This window comes from Mytilus edulis, chromosome 5, assembly GCF_963676685.1.
Source record: "Mytilus edulis chromosome 5, xbMytEdul2.2, whole genome shotgun sequence".
Taxonomy (NCBI): Eukaryota; Metazoa; Mollusca; class Bivalvia; order Mytilida; family Mytilidae; genus Mytilus; species Mytilus edulis.
The window spans coordinates 5,223,640-5,247,910 of NC_092348.1; the positions used below are offsets into that span (position 1 = coordinate 5,223,640).

The 24,271-nt window shown below is 33.0% G+C and overlaps 1 protein-coding gene across 1 annotated transcript in view; it reads left to right on the plus strand.

Annotated features, from left to right (window-relative positions):
- LOC139525343 (E3 ubiquitin-protein ligase rnf213-alpha-like) overlaps positions 1-24,271 on the plus strand; it is a 163,452-nt gene that overhangs the window by 12,929 nt on the left and 126,252 nt on the right. The window contains exons 9-15 of the mRNA XM_071320553.1: positions 58-156; positions 3,419-3,975; positions 4,468-4,511; positions 5,324-5,512; positions 11,713-11,921; positions 17,146-17,474; positions 18,102-18,355. Coding sequence (XP_071176654.1) covers positions 58-156; positions 3,419-3,975; positions 4,468-4,511; positions 5,324-5,512; positions 11,713-11,921; positions 17,146-17,474; positions 18,102-18,355 — 1,681 coding nt within the window. The remainder of the gene's footprint in view (positions 1-57; positions 157-3,418; positions 3,976-4,467; positions 4,512-5,323; positions 5,513-11,712; positions 11,922-17,145; positions 17,475-18,101; positions 18,356-24,271) is intronic.

The window sequence follows — 24,271 nt, forward strand, 5'->3', positions numbered from 1 at the left end:
TTAGAAGGTGTATAACTTATCATTTGGATCTTATTACTGGCAATTTTTGTAATTCAGAGAAAATGAAAGTAACAGATAAAGGAGAATCTTCTGTCATCAAAGAAGAAAAGAGTGATGACAGGAAGAGAAAACAGAGCATGATTGGAAAAGGAAAAAGTATCATCAATTACCATTCTTATCACAGCTCAACACACACAAATCTATGTTCAGTAGTTTTTCACTTTTTCTAACAATAATGATTATTTGTAGAAGATAACAATATGCAGAAATAATTTTTTGGTGGTGTGCTTTGTTTCTTTCCTGCTAGTTATTTAAAAAGCCAGTTGATTATTGTCTTCTTTCTCAGCACAAGTAATGTAAAATCAGTGTATTGTTGTGCTTCTCTTTCTATTGCTAGTTTGTAAATCTTTCAGTAGATACAGATTCATTACGAATAGAAGAATATATATTTTAAGTCCCCTACCGACGATGTGGAAGGGGATTTTAGGTTAATTTACAATCCGTCCATCCATCTGTCCATCCGTCAGTGAGGCAAATCAGTTTTCCACACTTTTTTCTTTGTGCTTGAAGATATTGCTTTGATATTTATTTATGGCTCCGCAATAGCGGAGGGGCATTAGATTTTACCCTTGTCCGTCTGTACTTAGGTAGAACCTATGTACGTCCATACGTCTGTACATCCCAAAATTGGTTTCTCTAACATGAGTTTGTCTCAACCAAAATTTTTGAAACTTAAAGGCAATGCTTATTACCATAAAAACAGATGCAGTTTGAAATTTGGTGATGTCAATTTAACTGTTCTTGAGTTATGCTCCTTTATGAATGGAAAAAAAGGCAAAAGTTTTAGTGTCCGTTCTGTAACTTAAGTTTGACTCAACCAAATGTTATGAAACTTATACACAATGTTTATTACCACAAAACTCAGATCAAGTACAAATTGGGTAACGTCACTTTTATCGTTCTTGAGTGATGTCCCTTTAAAAGTTGTATACAAGCAGGGGCATCATCTTTGTCCATGAGGACACATTCTCTGTTTATTTGTATAGTTTTTATCACGATAAGTTAAAGATCAATTTCGACTTTGTTCTGGTCTGATAATTTTGTGCAGAGTTATGGTCCTTGGAATATTTTTAGAAAATTCACTCAAATATTCAGTTTTCAGCACTTTTTTTCGTCATGCTTGAAGATGTTGATTGTAATAAGTTGTACATTATTTTTTCATGACAAATAACAGACTTTTTTATGTCATGCCTGAAGATATTGCCTTGATATTTTTTAAATAGTTTACACCATGGCATGTTAAAGATCAAGTTAGCATTTTGTTCCAGTAAAATTAGTTTTGAAGGGGTAGGGGACTATGTATTGCCATGCAATACTCTCAGAATGCTTGTTGTTAAGTTATGTTTATTGGAAATGTATCAGTGGTCATACAGATAATGTTTCACTGATTGATTGGAGTGTTTTTTTCCTGTATGAAGGTATGCAGATGTGCAGTTGGAATGGATCCCTTATTCAAAATGTCAAATATATATCAGTGGGTTCACAATAGTACGTACTATGCCAGGATCAGTAATTTTCATCTATCAATTAGATATTTGTTTATTATGCTGTTTTATTCTTTTGAATTAAAGCAAGATGTAAAATATTGTATATGTGATGATTGATAAATATGTGAATGTGAATAATTTTACCATAAATTTATTTTTCATCTCAAAGTATGAATGGGTGTGTGTTATAAATCCCAGACAAACATGTTTACCCAAAATCCTATTCTGAAATTTTGACATAAGCTTGTTTATAACCACAAAACAGTATCCAGAGCAAAATTTTGAAAATATTTATGTTTATATTTCTGGAATTTGTTCATATGTTTTGCTGTTTTGACATAACCCATCTGTAACATGCCTTTCCAAAGTCAGAAGCCTGTTATTCTTTAAATGTTATTTATTGCTGTACTGCTTATTTTATTTTCCTATATTGTTTTGTTCCTAAATTCGGCCAATAGTCTTGTTTAAATGGTTTTACTTGTGATATTTCATTCAGGTAATTCATGGTTACAAAATCTCTGAATTAATATTCTACCAGGAATACATCCATTCACTTCTATATGTCACTACAGACACCATTACAGCAAAAAAAAGTTGGGGAATATATACTTAAGATGGTGCCAGAAAATCATCAGAAAAGGACAATTATTGTTGAGCCTGCAACTTTTGTTGCAGAAAGCTTGACATAGGGATAGTGATCCTGCGGCGGCTCACTTCTTAAAAGCTATATATTTTAGAAGGAAGAAGACCTGGATGCTTCATATTTTGTATATAGATGCCTCATGTTACGAAGTTTCTGTCAGTCACTTGTCCATTGTCCTTGACCTCATTTTCATGGTTCAGTGACCACTTGAAAAAAAGTTCAGATTTTTTGTAATGTTAAATTCTCTCTTACTGTAAGTAATAGGATAACTATATTTAGAATGTGCGTACCTTGCGAGGTCCTCATGCCCGTCAGACAGTTTTCACTTGACCTCGACCTCATTTCATGGATCAGTGAACAAGGTTAAGTTTTGGTGGTCAAGTCCATATCTCAGATACTATAAGCAATAGGTCTAGTATATTCGGTGTATGGAAGGACTGTAAGGTGTACATGTCCAACTGGCAGGTGTCATCTGACCTTGACCTCATTTTCATGGTTCAGTGGTTATAGTTAAGTTTTTGTGTTTTGGTTTGTTTTTCTCATACTTTATGCAATAGGTTTACTAAATTTGTTGTATGGAATGATTGTAAGGTGTACATGTCTAGCGGGCAGATGTCATCTGACCTGGACCTCATTTTCATGGTTCAGTGGTTATTGTTAAGTTTTTGTGTTTTGGTCTGTTTTTCTCATACTTTATGCAATAGGTGTACTATATTTGTTGTATGGAATGATTGTAAGGTGAACATGTCTAGCGGGCTGATGTCATCTGACCTTGACCTCATTTTCATGGTTGAGTGGTCAAAGTTAAGTTTTTGAGTTTTGGTCTTTTTATCTAATACTATATGTCATAGGTCAACTATATTTGGTGTATGGAAATATTTTATGATCTATATGTCAGTCGTGCAGGTTTTATTTAACCTTGACCTGGTTTTCACGGTTCATTGCTCAGTGTTAAGTTTTTGTGTTTTGGTCTATTTTCTTAAACTATAAGCAATAGGTCAACTATATTTGTTGTATGGAAGCATTGTTAGCTGTACATGTCTGCCTGGCATATGGTTCAACTGACCTTGACCTCATTTTCATGGTTCATGTTAAGTTTATGTGACAGTCGTAATAAAGCTTTATATTTAGGAGTATCAACATAATATCAATGATTAGTAAAGAAGGCGAGACATTTCAGTGTGTACACTCTTGTTAAGATTAATGTCAGTTTTGTTTTTTCCTTCAGAAAGAGTCAAAGTTGAAGATGAAGGAGGATCATCTGTAGATCCACAAACATCAGGTGATGGTAGTACTCAGATAGGAAAGATGGAAACTGTATTTGGAACAACAAAAGATAAAGTGAATATCCAGGAAAAATATGTAGAACCACAAGCTGGACCTAGTACTAGCAGATTTGAAGATTCTTTAATTTTTGGTAATAAAGGTAAAAACACAAATAAAAACAGTTCAGGAGGTAAATCAAGTCTGCCAATAAAAGAAGCTAAGGAATCTGAGACTGAACAGAAAAAGAAGGGTCAAGCTGAAAAAGAAAGGACTGTGTCAACTGAAAAAGAGGGGGAAGAGGATAAAGACACTTCAGATGATGACAGTTCTGATAGTGATGATTCTGATACTGAAAAGTCTGGCAAAAGTAGCAAAAACTTAGGACAAAAAAAGGAAGAAAAACCAGAAGATCCAGCAGGGAAGAAAAAGAAAAAAAAGAAAAGGAAAAAAAAGAAGGGAGCCAGTAAAGGTGATGCAGTAACAAAAGCTGTCAAAACTGAATCAGCAGGAGGATCTGATGTAAGTGTTCCAATGTAAAGCTGTTTAATTTAACCTTTAGTATGGTATAAGATCTATTACTTGTTCAGTATGACCAGTTGTCTGATCACTTTCTGTTCATATTCCGACTCTTTTCTGTTAATAGGCATTTTACTTGTTAGAAAAAAAGAAATTATGCTACCATTGAATTACTACAGTATTATGCAAGTGAATAATTAGTGAGCAAAAACTCTAAAACTCTCAGTATATCTTGTTTTCTACAGTCTTATGCAGTTCTATAATATAACACTTCGAAGGTTCATATCATTTACATTTAATGTTTTTTATCAGATTTTTTTTTTTACTAGCAATTTTGAAGTCTTATAAGAAGTCACTATTCTCTCATAGCAAATTTTTAGCCACCGAAACATGTCGAACTCAATAAATTACTAGAGCATTCCTTAAAGTACAGGACCTTCCAAAGGTAAGATTAGAATTGTATCTTCAAATAATTTTGTATTTTTGTTTATTCAGAACCAGGGAAAGGATAGAACCAGATTGTCTAAAGCAGGAACTAGGTATGTAGAAAGATCATGAGATAATCAACTATAATGGCAATTTAGTATGCCAGTGTAAGACTGATCAATGCAGATTTGTCTTGATTAATGAAAAACTGATCAAAAATTTAGGTAGACAAAGAATTGTTACAATAAACGAAAAATGTATTAAAGGGGGACACCATTATAGTTCGAAGCTATATATTTTTTAAAACAATTGATTTATTCAAATAATGTTTTGTATAAGAAAAAACAACACCAACACTGTGCACTAACACACAGTGAACAGGCAGAATCTGTACTGAAATTTTACTAATTTCAAGGCTTTAGAATATAAATATCAATATTTCAAATCAGGGATTTTCTACAATTAATGCACACAAAAAACCATTATACATAGTTGAGGAAAACAACACCTGTAATACTGCTGAAAAGCATATGTTAATACTAGTCAATTAATGTTTTTTACATTGAGTTTAGAGGGATGATCTTGTCCTCCAAAAAACTATGTGTATATAGTGAATATGTGTATTTTTTTTATCCTACATAGAACTTTTGATGTACCTGTTAAATTGTATGAAAGGATGGCAGGTGTTTTTACATTTTAATTGACTTCTTATTTCTAGAGGTTGTCATTTATGTTTAATGTGTTTTTTTATTGTATGAATGTTTTCTATGAATTTTTAACTTCCAAAGTAGCATAGCTTTTGTCTGTGTTGAACTCTAAAAAATACTTTTACCACATGTATTAACATGATCAGAATGATTAGTTTTTCTGAAAAGAACCAAAACATCTTACTTTTTAACTAATAAGTTCTATTTTTGTTTCATAGTTCTGGTAATACAGATAAAACACCAACAACTGGAAGGCGCCAGATTTCTAGTTCTTCAATTGATGTTTGTTTCAATGCTGTGATCTCACCTACAATACTTTCCAATCCTGAAAAAGACACTGTCGTTGTGGCTTTTGACAGAAATACACATGGATGGAATGATAGAGAGTTTGAGCTGAAACTGGAAAGGTATGGATAAGGAACTATAGGTTTGATTTCTAATACTATGAATACATTAGACTTGACTATGGTTTGCAAATATCTGTTTGATTGGCTCTGCTACACATCACCAGTAAAGGTGTAATACCACCATTGATTTTTCCCTATTAGTCTTTGTTAAATTTGCACTTTTCAAGAAAATCGGTAGAATTTAACTTTGTTTCAAATAAAAAAAATACTTGGCATGAGTAAAGTTTTATCCTGTCCAGTACTATAGAAAAAAACCCATTTCATTGCATATAAGAAAAAAAAAATAAAAATAATGGTGCTTTGAAATACCCAAGACATATGTTTATGACACAGAAATCTTTTACTGCAATAAAATGTAGGATTAATTACCTACAGCTGTTAAATTCAAGCGAATATTTTTTTCGACCTACTTTCGTATACAACCTGATGTGATGTACCATGATTTGGTGGTATTACACCTAAAGAAGACATTATTGTTTAATAAACTGAATGTGACTTTTTGTGATACGATTGCTTTCAAGCAATCTGTAGACTTTTACCGTTGACTCAGGGCTGCATTCCCTCACGTTTTATTCTAAATATTCAGCAACATCTCAGATTCTTATGATTGTCTTGCTTTAAAAGGTAAAAACAAGCAAAAGGATTGAACACAAACAACTTTCCTGTAATGTTCTTCTCATAATCTTCATGTTTGGTATTTCCCTTGACCTATATGGGTGTTTTTAACAACACGGAAAACCAGAATTAAGCAGTATTTATATTTAGTGTTTTTATAAATTTAGAAACATGTCAGAGGGAATTCCCCAGTTTTGATAAATGCTAGAGTTCTCTGAATTCCGATAATTCTATTTCTGTCATATAAGAACTGAAGTGGAGTTTTTCTTTTACCGTTATGAAACTGATATTTGATGATTTAATACTATACTCTCATAAAGAAAGGAAGAACCATTCATCCATTTTTAGATGGTGACATTCCCTTGTCACCATCTTACAGTGTTTATATATCTCAACTTGTACGATTCGTTCATGTATAGAACAATGTTTTAGATTTTAACGAGAGAAATTTATGTATTACTTAAAAAATTATTACACCAGGGTTTTCGATCTCACAAACTAGTCAAAACATTTACTAAATTTTATCATCAGTATAAGGACATCATTTGGAAATATAGCTCAACATGCAGACTTCTTATATGTTCAGGTATTTCACATCCAATATTTTATGGAAGTATTCTTTATAAAGCACAAAAATGTCAGTATTCACCTCAGAAGCCAACAAAACCTTTAAATAGACTTATTAAGAAGGGATATAGTTACGATACTGTTGTCAGGTCATTAAAGATTACATATTTTGGCGTTAATATTGATTCACTCATAGGGTCTTTGCATCGGAACTAAACACATTTATTATTAATAAACCAATTGTTGGCATGGCACGGGTTATGTTCTTCTCATATATGTTATGATGGTATGATACTAAACCCCTCACAGGGTGGATTGTGCCTGATATTCATATGATGCAGACATAATTTTTCAGTCAGTTTAATTGAAGTCTGGAGCTGGCATGTCAGTTAACTGCTAGTAGTCTGATGTTATTTATATACTATTGTATTTTGTTTATTTTCTTTGGTTACATCTTCTGACATCAGACTCGGACTTCTCTTGAACTGAATTGTAATGTGTATATTTTTATGCGTTAACTTTTCTGCATTGTCTAGAGGTATAGGGGATGGTTGAGATCTCACAAACATGTTTAACCCCGCTGCATTTTTGCACCTGTCCCAAGTCAGGAGCCTCTGGCATTTGTTAGTCTTGTATTATTTTAACTTTTAGTTTCTTGTGTACAATTTGGAGTTTAGAATGGCGTTCATTATCACTGAACTAGTATATATTTGTTTAGGGGCCAGCTGAAGGACGCCTCTGGGTGCGGGAATTTCTCTTTGCGTTGAAGACCTGTTGTTGACCTTCTGCTGTTGTCTGCTCTATGGTCGGGTTGTTGTCTCTTTGACACATTCCCCATTTCCATTCTCAATTTTATCATATCATTTAATAAACGTTCTTGTTCCAAATCGCAAGTCACGGGTTTGTTTATGTATTAATGCGCATGCATATAGTTTTCTTGATTTGAAGGGGTATCAGATTGAGTGGTTGCTTTGGATTCCTTGCTTGGTTGATTAATTTACTCATGGGATTCTTTCTTTGTGTGTCTGCTTTTGAGGGTTATTGTTGTTGCATAATTTTAAATCATATGCATCATTTCAATTAAAATAAATGTAGTCCACATCGTAAAATTTTACCTATAACACCCCTTCAGCCGAAATGGAGTCTTCCATATTATCGTTTCGAGTTGTCTCCCTTCCGGAAGTATTCTCCGTAAAAATTGAAATACAATAATGACTCATCAAAAAAAATTAATTTGCTAGATGTCGATAAAGGTCGTATTATATTAAGAACAATCTCAATTTAAACAGAGGAGTGTGTACGGAAAGGAGTCATGCCCACTGACCCAAAGGAAATTAATATTTAAAGAGTTAGAAATGGGTTCCTCCTAGAATTAATGGTGATAAGATACGAAGTGAAATACCTTCTCTCACTCACAGTCTCAGTGACTGCTGTGGAAAGTAAACTTGGAATTGATAGTACAAAAATAAAACACAATAAGTACATTGCTCATACACTTGTATCCGGGATTGGCTATTTTTAAAGTTGAGTGACTATTCAGATTTTTACATTTTGCATGTGCAGTTGAATTAGTTTTGAAAATAATACTATTATCCAGCTGTACCAGGGCTTCCAAAAATGTGTGAGACTCACGCATGTTCATGCTTTTTTGCGGCAGTACCCTTGGATCTATTTTTTTTCCTCTTTGATCTTTTCATGTTGGCCAAATTTCACTCATTTGCTTAATGAAAAGTTGGCAGAACTGCTATATATGTGTCAATAAAAACTATGGCAATCCTATCCCTCAGAGCATTCTGCTCTTTGATTTACTTTGTAATACTGATTATTTCAAGCATTTCTGTCAAGTTTTGTCATAATCAGTTGAATAGTAGAGAAAAATCTAGTATGATGAAAGACGACATCTACAGCTGTCCGAGCAAAATTTCTTCGACAAATCCAAACCAAGCCGCATCAAGATAGAATATAGTGTGGACCAATAAATGTTCAAATATTTCTCTTATCTGCCTACAAACAGTTGAATATGATACTCAAGATGATTTTAGGAAGATAAATACTACTAATGGACATGTTTGTCTTATTTATAAGGTCTCTTTTGGTCAATTTATACTTCTCATTTCCTCAAAATTTCAACTTTTCAGGCCAATAAGTAAAAATAATGGGGTAACTTTCACTAATTTATGATAGAAATGTTATCAGAAATGAGTAATTGAAGCATTTTAGCAGAATGAACAATCCATATACATCATGTACAAGTTTACTGTCTCCAAGGAGGTTTCAATAAGTCCTAATACGTCAAAATTAAATTTATGCCGTGTTCCAGAGAGGGACATAAAAGGCTTCTATTTTAGTGAATAATTTGTCGTTACAGCATAAAAAATAATTTCATTAACTTATAAATATATATCTATTTAAGTAGTTCCTAGGAAAATGTTCTATCATATCAGAATATAAGAAATAAGGAGAAAAAGCCCCCCCCCAAAAAAAAAAACAAACCCCAAAAAACTTAATTTCATGAAATAGTCCTATTTCAAGTAACAATTCTCATAAAATGAATTTTGGAGACTCAATCCACTCAGAATATTTTATTTTTTGTAATATTTCACTTAATATATAACAAGAAATTTTAACACATGAGATTACTCACAAGGTCAAAGGTGAATGTACAGCTTCCCATATTAGGTGTAATACCACCATTGATTTTCCCCTATTAGTCTTTGTTAAATTTGCACTTTTCAAAAAAATCTGTAGAATTTATCTTTGTTTCAAATAAAAAAATACTCTGTGAACAAGGTTTAGTCACCATGTAACCTCAAGATTACAAAATATTTTCTAGAAATCCCAAATAAAAAAATAATGGTGCTTTGAAATACCCAAGACATATGTTTATGACCAAGAAATCTTTTACTGCAATAAAATGTAGGATAAATTACCTACAACTGTCAAATTCAAGGGAATATTTCTTTTCGTCCTATTTTTTTTGAAAATTATACATCTTATGATCTCTACTTAGTTGCAGCTACTTCTGCTACTATTAACCCTTGTCATGCAGGGGCAGTAATATTACAACCTCAATGAAAAATGTTGCTTCTCATTTTCGTTGTCACAATTAACATGTATGAAAACAAATTACTTCAATTTCAACTACTGTCTCTTGAAGAAAAAATTAAAATCTTTCATCACGATACTTATTTTGAATTTGTGTTGAGAAATAAATGAAAGAAACAAAAGAATTTGGGTGGGTATTACCTTGGAGGGTTTCATACAAATAAATCGGGAATCCCCATTTCCAAATATACGATTTTTTTGTCAGCAGCAATGAAGTTTTTGTTATAACAGTGGAAGGAGCTTAACATTGTCATCAACGAGTGTTGCTTTAACTATTAATAATTGTATATTGAGTCAAGGTCATTTTTCCACTATCAAAAACAACTTATTTTTAGCACCCAATCAATTTCGATATATGTAAGTTTGGCATAAAAATAATTAACTAAGAAACAATCAGATTTCAATAAAAACAATATTTTCCAAAGTTTTATTATTGAAAATATCACAAAAATTCGTTGTTAAAAAATACCCACCCAAATTCTTGATTTTTAAACAAAAGAATTATATTGAATGGGCAGTCTATTTCTGGCTCATAAATAATTGAAAACGATCGAGGCATTTCACAGCGTGCACTTTGTTTCATGAGATTTCCCAATACATTTGCATGTAGATTCATCTTTTGGTGTGCACTAGTGGTTGCATGTATCGTGGAATGAATTTTGTTATGAATGTATCTTTATTTAAATTTATGGAAAACATTTTTGATAGTTTTCATCCATCTAGATAAAGTTTTGGTGCAAAGGCAAACATGAATATTTACGAGTAATGTGCAAGTCATCAGTGGTCATGTGCTAGTCGTACGTAGTGTACACCGGATTTCACACATTAGAAGTGGAAGTTAATTATTTGAGTTCATTAAGAATTATATATTTAAGTTACATCTCAGGTTTTAAAAGATATTTGTGTCAAAAATAAAGAAAAATAAAATACTTTAACAAACTTTGAACATCTGGTGTACAAAAAGATCATGTAACACCATTGTTTAGATTGGCAACAATGCAATCTTTTATTACATGAATGGCAGATAACCTTCATTTCGGGAAATGCTGATGAAGTTAGGGATTATGAATTTGAAGGATTTGACCTAGATGATGTGAATGAAAACCCTGAAGTAGTTATAAATTAGTGCATTACAAATGAGAACTGAGTTGCAGGGGAACATGTTCCACTACCATTGAATTTCAGTGGATCATATGGTTTCTTAAGAGAAATAAATAATAAAACATCTCTCATATGTTGAAATTTTTATGAATGATCAGGACATTCAAGAAAAAGTTCAAGAGACAAAATTATATTTTAAAAATGCTAATTGTTCAATATACCTGAAATAATAAATGCATTGTTTGAATTTACAGTAAATATATGTAGATGATTGTGGTCATAAGTCAGGAAAGTTTAGTTTAGACACATTTGTATCCAACATGCTTCAAGTAACTGTACAAATGGTCAACACTAAGGTATCTTATACAGCTTATTTAAGAATTGAATGCTTCTTTTTGTAAATTTTATAGGGTTGTAAAAGCGTTGACCGTGCGTACATTTTTAGAATGAAGCGCTTCCGCGCTTCATACAAAATGTACTTCGGTCAACGCTTTTACACCCCAATAAAGTTACAAAAAGAAGCATTCAATAATTATAATTACATTTTTTAGCTATGATCACGAAAACACGAATTTTATATATTTTATTATTTAATTCACCTGGGCACTTTATTGTTCGAGCACGTGTTATCATGAATGAAAAGTTGTATTGAGCATTACAACTGCTTACGGAATAACATGTGATGTGCAGTTAGCCAATCAGAATAAAATATTATAATGAAACATACATCTAATGTAATTATTAAGAAGTGCAAAATGAATTTCTTGTCTTTACATTTGTATTTTCCTCAAACAGTAAATTTATTGTTGTAGGTTTATGTCAGATGGATATGTAGTGGGCTCTGTGACTGTATCTATAAAGAAAGACTTAGTTTCGGATTACTATAGGCCATTACACTACAACTACAAGGTTTACTATGGTGGAGCTAAGCACAATGGAACATGCGAATTGTTTCATGTCTCTGATATAAAAGATGGATGCATGAGAAACCTCTTAGTGCCATCTGAATATTTTGCACAAGGTAAAGTTTGATTGGCTACAAAGATAAACAAAAGGTTTCTTATTACTTTGAATATGAATAGTCTTGATAGAATGAAATGAATAATTCATTGACAATTTTTAGGCAGTTAAGCTGCCTTATGCGAGCACCCTAGAATTTGTGTTCTACCCAATAAATGCTGAAATACGTGCCATTGTTATTATCTAGCTGAATAGTATGTTATTTATAACTAATTGAACAGTTTTTTCATACTTTTAATTCTGGATTACAAAAAATATGACCAGAAAAACCTTAAATGATCGTCAATTTATCCAAAAGTTTTGAAGTTTCACGTAGGAAGTAGAGCACATTAGGAATCCTTATGTAGTTGATTATCCCCTGAGCTTTAGGCTAAGATGTCAAAGAACAAATGTATGAAATATTTAATCGCTGAAAATTTCTAAAGACACGTAGTTTAGATTTCCCAAATGGCAAAAGTCATAGGAATATTGTTTGTCATCAATATGTAGTCAACTACATCAGTAGTCTATTAAAATTCATACTGTTGGCGGCAATTTTAAAATTAGAAGACGAAATTTGCGTATCTTTTCAATATGTAGACATGGGTTCAAATTTGCGGTGGTCTGAGTTCCGCGACCTTCCACTTTTGCAGTCGGACTTTCGACTTGGTTACTAGCTACGCCCGACATGCCACTTGAAAGAAAATAATAAATAACTTTGCAAACTTTTTTACCAAAGTCTCCAAATAAATGATCTCAAAACTTATTTTCATCATTATTATTCATGACAGAGTTGTTCATTTTGTTCAACTGCTAGCTTTATACAGAAAATCGTACACAAATAATGTGTAAATTCGAGTAAAATCGTATCTGACTGACAAAAACAACATTAAAAACAAAATGGGTGCCAATTACAATATCAGATCCGATTCCAGAAGCGGATAAGAGTAATTCTGGATTTGGCGATCAGCTAAAAAAATTTCATACAGGTGACAAACTACATCTATGCATGGTAAATAAATATAAACACTAGAATTGAAAACCAAAAGATATGTGTTAAATAGAAAGAAAAAGCAGAAAATATTTTGTACAGGAACTCAAAATTACTTTTTGACAAATTTTAATGTCAAAATCTAATAGAATGTGAAAGCTGGGAATAGTATATCTAACAATATATATGTTCCTGGTGACAGTATAAATTTTCTTTATCAGTGATAAATGTTGATAATGCATGTGAGATGCTTTTAAGGTCAAGGATCAGTAAATGAACTAGTCCATAGATTTAAAAAAAAATTAGAACTCAATTAGATATTAAAAAATATTCATCAGAAAATGTAAAAAAAAGTATATGTCACCGACTTCGTTTTCAAGAAAAATCCACTTTTAAAATGGTCCGAGAGGGTACTAAATTACATTGAATATATAGGATAAATCTATATTTTTCTTCCACAATTTTCGGTTTCCGGTATAAATCAAGTGAATCGCTCCATAGAATTTTTTTTTAAATTAATATTTTCTTCCTCTTTGTCTAACGAATTAGATGATATTAAAAAAAAATATGGTCACCGACTTCGTTTTCCCTGTAGAAGCGACGCAAACCCAACATTTTGGCAATAAAAACCCATCAAAATTAGTGACGTCGTAATTTTTATTACATAACGTCAAGTTATCATGCTTATAATTTCCAACGTTCCTCGTATTGATTATGCACGATGATTATGTGTTTCGTATTGATAGTATCGTAGAGTGGTTGTTTCGGACACAAATTAAGGCTTAGTAAATAAGAACGTCTGCTTGCAATGATACTTGTATTGAACTCTGAAAAGCTAACGTCACCACAACGGTGACGTCGTGTACATAGAGAGCGGTAGCGGGAACACCTCATGTGCAATTCTTAACATTCTGGGGGCCCGCAAATGAATTTAATTACAACAAAATGAAAATAAATTATGAAAAATTTCACTTTGAATTACTGTCTCTGAAAACTTTGAATAGCTTTAACTGTCTTTGATCATGAGCACGAATAAAATAATATTATTTCTGTAATGAAGCACGAACAGTTTACAGTCCATAAAATTATACGATAGTCTCATTTGGTCCACATCTTTATCTTTTCTTTTGCATCAGCCTTCGGTCGTCCTGCGGGCAGTACTTCATCACGGTCCTACATATTCTTTAGTTGTCAGTTCTAGCGGATATAATAAGTGCGGTTCCTTTTTAAGTCTTTTAATAACATTTTCTTTTCTCCATTTTGAAATCTTTTTGTTCACTGGTGAAGGTGTGTGATCATCTTTCCGGGATAAAGTATTGAAATGTCTGTTGTCATGGTTACTTATACATGTTTTCTGATATGAATCTAATACTTGCCATTGAAGTATATCTCCATCGAAAGTAGGGAGATTCAACTTGGGTAGTTTGTTGTATTCACTAGTTGAGCTAAAGGATGGGTGAAAATCTGACAAACGGTAATTTGAATTGTTCTGATGTTCTGTATATGAAGAGTTTATAGTATGAACGGGTTGAGTAGTTTCTATGCGTGGAGTAAAACTTTCTGCGTGTGTATTCAACGCTGTAGTTTTGACTAAGATAAATTTGTTGACTTGACGAATTTTACCTTCTAAGTTAAATGCATACTCATCTGATTCAACGATCTCTGTTTCAATATCTCCGTCGTCCAGTTCCTGTACTATGTCCTCATCTAACTTGCGTAATATTTCTTGCTTCCGTTTTAGACTATCCAATATGTTTTACAAATCCTCCGTGTCCACGGTTCCATCATCTTCCTGTTGAACATCTTCAAATTTCTTTATCAGTCTGGAAACTGCACTTCTATGTCCTGCTCGTATCGAACGTAGCTTCAGATTCATCCTGGTCACGACACCAATATCGTAGAGTGGTTGTTTCGGACACAAATTAAGGCTTAGTAAATAAGAACGTCTGCTTGCAATGATACTTGTATTGAACTCTGAAAAGCTAACGTCACCACAACGGTGACGTCGTGTACATAGAGAGCGGTAGCGGGAACACCTCATGTGCAATTCTTTTTTATCATTTAAAGTCCGGGATTTCGGGATCAGGACCCCTGCCCCCCCGACAAATGCATATCATAAGATGTCTTTTCCCTTTTCCTTTTTCAATTTTCTTTTGGCCTTGTGTTGTTGTCTGGTTGCTGTCTTATTGAAGTACTGACTTCTTACGGGATTTACATTTTACTTTAGGTACTGAAAGTCTGTGACACTACATGCATATTTTTCAGTAGGTATATATAGTAGTAGTAAGATATAGAGTAGTCCAAATAATTATGACGTCTTGTAAGGCTATTTTAAATTTTTGCTTTGACGCCTGTCGGTGTAAGGCGTCAAAGAAAAAAAATATAATTGCCTTTCAAGATGTCATAATTATTTGGACTAGATATAGAGATGATCGATATAATCTCGTTCTCAACCTTCAAGTTTTATGAGTGAAATAGAATTGAGAACTAGAGAACTACTGAATGGATTGAAACCGAACATGGCATGAATGTTCCTTATGGGGTGCTGATCAAATGTTGTTACTTTGTAGCTGATCCATCATCCAAGATGGCCGCCAGCGGGGGACTTATTTTAACTTTGGACCCTACGGGAAATGCATAAAAATGACTTCTTCTAGAGAACCACTGAAAGGAATGAAACCAAACATAGCATGAATGTGCCTTATGATGTGCTGACCAAGTGTTGTTACTTTGTAGCCGATTTATCATCCAAGATGGACGCCAGCGGGGAACTTAGTTTTACATTGGACCCTAAGGGAAATGCATACAAATGACTTCTTTTAGAGAACCACTGAATGGAATGAAACCAAACCTTGTATGAATGTGCCTTATTAGGTGCTAAGCAAGTGTTGTTACTTTGTAGCTGATCCATCATCCAAGATGGCCGCCAGCAGGGGACTTAGTTTTACATAGGACCCTAAGGGACATACATACAAATGTCTTCTTTTAGAGAACCACTGAATGGAATGAAGTCAGACATAGGGTGAATGTTATTTATGAGATGCTGACCAAGTGTTGTTACTTTGTAGCCGATCCAACATCCAAGATGGCCATTAGCACGGGACTTGGTTTAACATAGGACCCTATGGGAGATACATACAAATGTCCTCTTTTAGAGAACAACTGAATGGAATGAAACCAAACATAGCATGAATGTTCCTAATGAGATGCTGTCCAAGTGGTGTTACTTTGTCGCCAATCCAACTTCCAAGATGGTCGCCATTAGGGGGATTTAGTTTAACATAGGACCCTATGGGAAATACATACAAATTTCTTCTTTTAGAGAACCACTGAATTGAATAAAACCAAACATAGCATAAATGTTCCTTTCCTAATGAGGTTCTTGCCAAGTGTTGTTACTTTGTAGCCAAATTTTATCTTTTTTTATATGAATTCAAAAACCCAGGTAGATTAAGGTGAGCCATACAGGCTCTTGAGAGCCTCTTGTTATGGTTATTGCTTATGTTAAGTTTTTGTGTTTTGGTCTGGGTTTTTTAAACTATGAGCAATAGGTCAACTATATTTGTTGTATGGAAGGGTTGTAATGTGTATATGTCTGTCTGGCAGGTATCCTTTGACCTTTACCTCATTTTCATGGTTCATTTTTCAATGTTGAGATTTCATGGTAAATATAAAAAAAAAAATGTGGCTCCTGACTTGGGACAGGCATATATATACAGAATGTGGCGGGTTAAGCATGTTAGTGGGTTTCTAACCTTCCCCCTAACCTGGGACAGTTGTGTAACAGTAAACATAAGAACGAACTAAAATAATCAGTTGAAAAAGGCTTAACACATCAGATAGATACAAATAGAAATACAAAAACACAGAGTGGACGTGGCCGGGTACTTGTATATCCTAACAACATAAAGACACTAAGTTCTGATCTGAGAGTACAATTTAATAGAATTCATTTATCCAAAAGGGCTTTTCATGATGTACTTTCTATATGAACACTCAAATCCAATTTTTGAAAGGCAAGAATGTATAAAAATGAAATAGTTAAAACAGCTCATGACTAAAAAAATCAAAAGAATGTACCAAAATCCTCTAAAGTCAACTTTGCCTGAATGCCCGAGGGAGTTGAAACCTTAGAAATGTTGGTAAATACAGAAAAGACAGTATTTATTCAAAATCAATTGATTTAGTTTGGCAACAGGCTAATAATGCAATAAGACATGGGTGATGATAAAATTGAATATTTATGTTTTAACAGGAATTTATCATTGTTATGATGGAATAATAAGAGAAGATCCAAGAGTAGATAAAAATAAAGGTTTTTGGTACAAAAAATTAGACAACTTAAAAGATTCTGTGAAAAAAATAGTTGGGAAAGATGACTACTTAACTTTACTGAAGGAAGATGCACAGCAAGCAGTGTCGGCATTTCTGCCAGAGTGGCAGTTAAAATCCATGTCATCAGATGGAGTGAACGGGAAAGAAATGATATCTTTGATTGTGAATATCAATGAAGGACTTAGGAATGTGTATGTCAAGCAAATGGGCATGTTAAATGGAGCAACGTTTGATATTGTGTTTGCAAAAGTAAGATGTCTTCTGGAGAAAAATTTATCCTACAAATATTTGCAATTAAGATAATCAGCAAATTGTTATTTCCTTTCAATGAAAAAAGTGTCAAAATTATGTTTTGTTAGCTTTAAATCTTTGAATTGAGAGCAAATCTCTGTTGAGCTGGTAAATTCATGCATTACTTCCCCAAAATACCAGTCAGTTGAAAGGTATGACATATTTTTATTCCCCCTCTGTCACATGCTGGGGCATTAAGTGTTACACTTGTCCTTTGTGCATATGTCCAGCTGACCTTATGTCCCCAAAATTAATTTCTTTTCTCTAACGCTAGTTTACCTAAACCAAATGTTATGAAACTTAAACACAATGTTTATTACCACAAAACACAAATCATGTTTGAACTTTGGTAGCTTCAATTTTACCCTTCTCTATATATGCCCTTTATAATATTTGCAAGCAGAGAATCATCTGTGTCCCCTGGACACATTCTCCATTAATTTTTACTTGCTTTTCTTTAATATCGATTATCAAATAATAAGAATAAGCACATCATATTGCAAGAGTGGATACATAAGCTAAAAAAAGATTGTAGAGATCAATGTCTTGACTGCCTTTCACACAATGATTTTTATTTGTATTTAGGGTCTTATGTCACCAATAAAGAAGATCATTCAGGAATTGGAAAAAAGGAAGAAAGAAAAACTTGATTTGGAGGCAAAGACGCTTTGCTTAGTAACAGCTGTCACAGTAACACATATAGTTGTTGAGTTTGAGGTCCATTTGGAGAGCAAAGAAAGAAGAATGTTGTGTGAGGCTTTACTGCCTAGTCCTGATTTTGACAGTAAAATGTCACTTGATGTTGAGGAAGCAGTCAAATGTCTTCCTAAAGATGTTAAGTATGTTTTTGATTACATTTGCATCATATAATTATGCTTCTCCTTTGACAAATTGTATGAACAATATTTCTTATTCTTCTGGTTTTTGTCGAGCCTGTGACTTTTGTTGAAGAAAGCTTGACATAGGGATAATGATCCGGTGGTGGCAGCAGCAGTGTTAGCTAACTTCTTAAAAGCTTTATATTTTAGAAGGAGGAAGACCTGGATGCTTCATACGCAGTGTTGGACACAGCCAGTCGCCTGGTCGCCAAATGCGACCAGAACCTTGATTGGGCAATTAGACATTGTCAAAAGACGGATAGTAACTGGCCCAAAAATAAATCATTGGGCGAGTGTAATATCATTCTCAAAATCGTAGTTTACTCTTATAATAAACCACCCCAACTTCGAAACACCCATTTTCGGAAATCCTCTGGTCACATCGTTAGGCAAGTGTATTAAAATATCAATATGGCGTATACAAATGCATGGTGACAATGTACTTATTAATAGTGGGTCAAAAATAGTTTTACTGACAATAATGGTCGCTAAACTATTGGTGTTTTATATAGGCTAGCGACAGTCATTGACAGTAATACCTTGTCTGAATCACTTAACCAAACAAGGGCAAAGGGAATTATGAAAAGAACTCCGGCATACACGGATACATCCAACTGAGATTACTATAACAGTTATAGTAATCTCAGCATCAAAGAAGCCGTCAAAATATTTTTCATACGAGTGTTGATAGTTTAACCCCCCCAAGGACAGAAACAAGTGCATGTGGCAGTGACATAAGAAAATAATTCGTTTATAAAATGTCTTTTTATTTTGTTTTGCATTGACACTTTGGAGAAACCTGTTGAAATGACTGACCGAATAGAATATCTCGGGGAATCCCTGTGCTATTTTAGATCAATTAGCAGGAACTTGTTTAATTTAAACTTAACAGCAATATTTCCTCAGTGATAACACGAAATCACTATGCAACTGAAACGGCAATGGAACTTTGCCTCTGTCTACTCTCTCATTGAATGAGAAGTCACTTCTTCCTCTTCAAAATCCTGGATTAGGCACTGAACAGTGATGCTGAATTCAGTGACAATGAAGACTACGGGAATGATTTTTTTTAGGGTTATGTATCAGGAAGGTTTGATTGAGGAACATCTACCGTATTTATATTGCTTTTTTTGTCATTTTGGTGAGCAGTAGATCTCTTGTGCAGAAAAAAATACTTCAAAATCATACTTATGATATTACTATGAATATAAACTTATTTTATTATTATATTTTATGTTTATAACCTTAAAGGGAAAATTCACGATTTTTTACTTATGGTTTAAATATGTTCATTATGACATAATATATATATTCACAAAGTTTTATCGCTATAATTGCAGTAATAAAGGAGAACTTCAATAATCGATGAAAAAATATTAACAACTTCCTGTAGGTCGTGACGTTTTCTCCTGGTTTTTGCATGCCAGGATTTAAAATACAATCATTAAAAGTCTTGGTTTTTCATCATATTTTAACGTAATCGTAAGGGCGTCGATGACTTCTGCTTTATCTAATAACCAGCCGATAATAAGAAGATAAAACGCACAGACGTGCAATTGTACATATTCATGAGATAAATTTTCTATGTTAAACGTAATATATTCAAATTAATTTTTTAGACAACACAAAATGTTATAAATTTATTTTTAATTAATGCATTTTCGGACTGATAAGGTGAACAAATTAAAGTACAATAATCTGTAAAGACAATATGTTGGTGTACTCTTATTGACCTTTTACTGTCTCTGCTATGACTAGGTTTATACGATGTGTGTATACACGGTTCTGTGGCAAAACTCATAGATGGCTTGTTGAAAGGTAAATTGTTATTTGCACTGCACTTCGGTATCATGTTAACCACGCCTCTAGGGCACACCTTGCCAGGTGTGACTGTCTATTCGGATCAGTGGATTATAAAACAAGGGAGCATTTAATACACACATTTGAAATACATATTCAAGTTGGTGACAAATGAAAATAGATCGCCGTGGAATTATTTAATTATATTTGGTGCTATTATTTATTTGAATTCAAATAAATTAATTTACTAAGAAATAAAAAAATTTCGGTTAAAGACGGGAAACTTAATTCATGTGTCAGAATGAAATGATAGAATGTAGGACAGAAAGTCACAGGACAAAAAGTCACAGTCATTTTTTTGTGGGGAATTTGCCCCAAAGTTGGTCCTCAGGTACAAAAAGCGTCAATTTTGACCTTTTTTCGTTCTTTTTCTCGACCTGTAAGTCCGAGAGATGCTAATAGATGCATCCATCTGTAGTTTACATGTAGCGTGGACACCAGTGAACACTTTTATCACAACAGTTGTTAGGTCGGAGTGAAACTGATCTGGGTTCATCAGTGTAAAGAAGGTCATTTGCACCAAAATTCACCAAATTTCGGAATTTTTCCAATTTTGAACTTTAACTGGACTTGCAACCGGAAGTAGTCGTTTCCTCGGCGTATTTTGATAATAGACAGGACCAGTCGTTAGGTGCCTTTAGGTTAACGGTATTTGTCAAGGTTTCAATCCTCTGAACTCCGTGATTCAGACCTTGAAGGTAAGCCCACCCCTCCAAAAAACCCAATTTTGTCCGATATCAAATTTTGAAGTTCGTATTTGAGCTCAAAATGAATATTTAAAGTGAGAAACATGACATGAATAGTTTCAGATTGAGGAAACGTTCATACACTACGAAATAAATGGTATTACGATGACCTCTAAATGTATGGAGCGCCATTGATGCCAAAATAACGGTATTCTGGGTACGGCCGTAATATTACGGCCCCCGCACGACAAGGGTTAACCAACTTTGTAAGCAAAATTTATCAAAAAAATATCAAAGATGATCAAATAATTGTTAAGAAAACAAAATGTCAAAGTAGATTGGCACTCAAATGGCTTCATGGTGCCAAGAAATATGTCCTTTGCATGATTAAAATAAAATAAATCTTCATTTTTCAAGTAGAATGATAAATTCCATTAACTTTAATATGAATATATGTATTAAAAAGTAAATATTTTCAAGATATTTCTCTTATATATTCCAACAATTGTCAAAAAATTATTTGTGACTTTTTGTCCTGTGACTTTAATTTTGTCCTATCAAATTTGTGACTTTATGTCCTGTGACTTTTTGTCCTGTGACTTTCTGTCCGTTTACCAAATGATATACACCTCTTGTCCTTGATTTATGTCTCATAAAAAAGGGGAACTAAAATTGGAAATTAGAAATAGCTTTACGAAAGCATTTTGATTGTCTTTTTTAGGCAAAAAAATGTACGAGAATACTTACATTTAGACTTTTGAAACCCATGTATTAATTAATATCTGAAACTATTTTTAATGATTAATTATTGTTATAAATAATATTGTTCATTTAATTACTTAATTAGTACCTAAAATATGTCTACTGCTTGGCATTAAATCTCGGTGTGGTAGGAAACGATTATTGCATATAGATTATATTATTTGGATGAGGATTTGAGCAAGTCTATAAAAACACATTAATTAGTTAACATACATTCGAGACCAAATACAGTTGTTGTAATAAAACTTATATTTTAGTCATGCATAACTGATATTGACGAAATTAGAATAGTTCGTCCCTACATCATTGTTCTTGAAACAATCATTATTAGTATACATGTAAGTTTCCTGACGTATAAGCACCATTGAGGATGAGCTCCAGAGAAAGCAGACTAGTAGCGTTTCGTTAGTTTGTTTGTTGGGAAAGGAGAGGAAATGCAACCAGTTGTACAGATAACTTGAACGACAGAATAACCATACAAGCCTATATAGTCAACACAACCAGAAAGAGTTCCAATCGTTGGACGGGGAATATGAAGGCTTCCAAGAATGAACAAGTGACATGTCTAACTCTGAATAGTTAGAAAACGGACTATCGACATCGACCGCTTGTTCTTGATATTTGAAACTGCATGCATATATACGTATACGTTTATGATAGTGATGAGTTCTTGCGTCTGACAAAAACTAAATTCCTTCAATCATGGTTATATCTTGCCATACGTTTATATTGGTTCGTTAGAGGATTACTCAAAATCGTTACAGTGACTTGACTGTTAGTGTTGCTATCCACCAATTGCAACTCATTCAAAATTTTGACCAAATTGCAATTTGTTTAATTAAACCAAATTGTTCAACTGGTCAGAATATTGAACAAATTGTTCAGTCAAAATGTGAAAGTGCAAGGTGATAAAATAAAATATACTTACAATCCTATAAGACTTTAACTCCACTTTAATGATGTTATTACTAAATCTGTATAGTTATATTATAGCAATTACCATACTAAAGGTAAAATGTTTTATTTTGAATTGCTATAAAAATGTTCAAACTAAGCTTTTATATAGTTTTTCTTTCGAAAAGGATTTTATATTTTTAAGAATCATATATCGTTTAAAATAATACATCATATATTCAGTAAAATACGTGTGAAATAACAATATGCTATTGATAAGTTTCCTTGGGGAGATAACCTAAAATACTATTCTTTTGAATAAAGATTTTTTGAAACCAAAAAAGATTATCTCCCCTTCCTACAAACATATTGCAATTTCACAAATATTTTACTGAATATGAAGTGTTTTTATTCACATAATGTGTGATTCTTTTGAATATAGAATACTTTTCGAAAGAAAAACTATATAAAAGCTTAGTTTGGACATTTTTATAGCAATTAAAAATAAAACAGTTCACCTTTAGTATGGTAATGGCTAAAATATAACTATACAGATTGATAGACTGATTTAGTAATACCATCAATAAAGTGGAGTTAAAGTCTTATAGGATTGTAAGTATGTTTTATTTTATCACCTTGCACTTTCACGACTTGACTGTGGATATCTACAGCAGTTGGTTCAAATTTCTGACCAGTTGAACAATTTGGTTTAATAAAACAAATTGCAATTTGGTCAAAATTTTGAATGAATTGCAATTGGTGGATAGCAACACTTACAGTCAAGTCACTGTAATTAAACATCCTGTTTGTGAGATGTAGATTCATTTCAATACCGAAATTTCGTCTATATATTAAGATTCACAAGTTATAACACGGAGAAGCTCTGAAGGTACATCACTCCCATTTTGTTTGGGTGTGAACCATCGATGTTAACAGCAATATTAAAGAATAAGATGATGATGGTAGAAAGAACTATGGGCGTCATGTGGCAAATATTACATGCATATCGGACCATGAGTTGTCAATCTGTATGAAAAGATTTCCAACACAACCATATTATTGAGAAGGAATGTTTACATGCTATACTCTCGTACTAGTATTACAGGGTTCTTGTGGCGTTCACCTTAGACACACATCTTTTTAACGATGTTTAAAAAAAAAGACAGAACCAATTTAATGTCATATTTCCCTATTTTTTTAATATAACTAAAAGTCTTTTATCTGACAAGAATACCCCTATTTAGCGGACAAGCAATTTATTTTTATAATTAGTGTCTGTCCAGTGGCATATATAACAATTGTGATGACGAATTCCTTCCTTTGTTCGAGAACAATCTTATTGAAATATAAATCTGTGATTTTACTATGTCCACAACTTCGATGAACCAAAGCAAGTTGTACATCGACCTGTATTTAAATCAAATTGGTTCTCTTCTTCTTCTTCCTTTGGTATACAATAGTCTATCGACATTCGATGATTACATACTGTTGGCATACGTGGACTAGTCTATTTACAAAACTTTTACCCCAATTTATTCAAAATAGATATTTTTTTCTTATGTTCAATGTATACATGTATATATTTTAAATTGCGCTATAGTTCCGTAACTTTCTACCCAGTCATATAAACGAATCGTCGACAAGTGCATTCATTATTTAAATCAATATTTCTGGT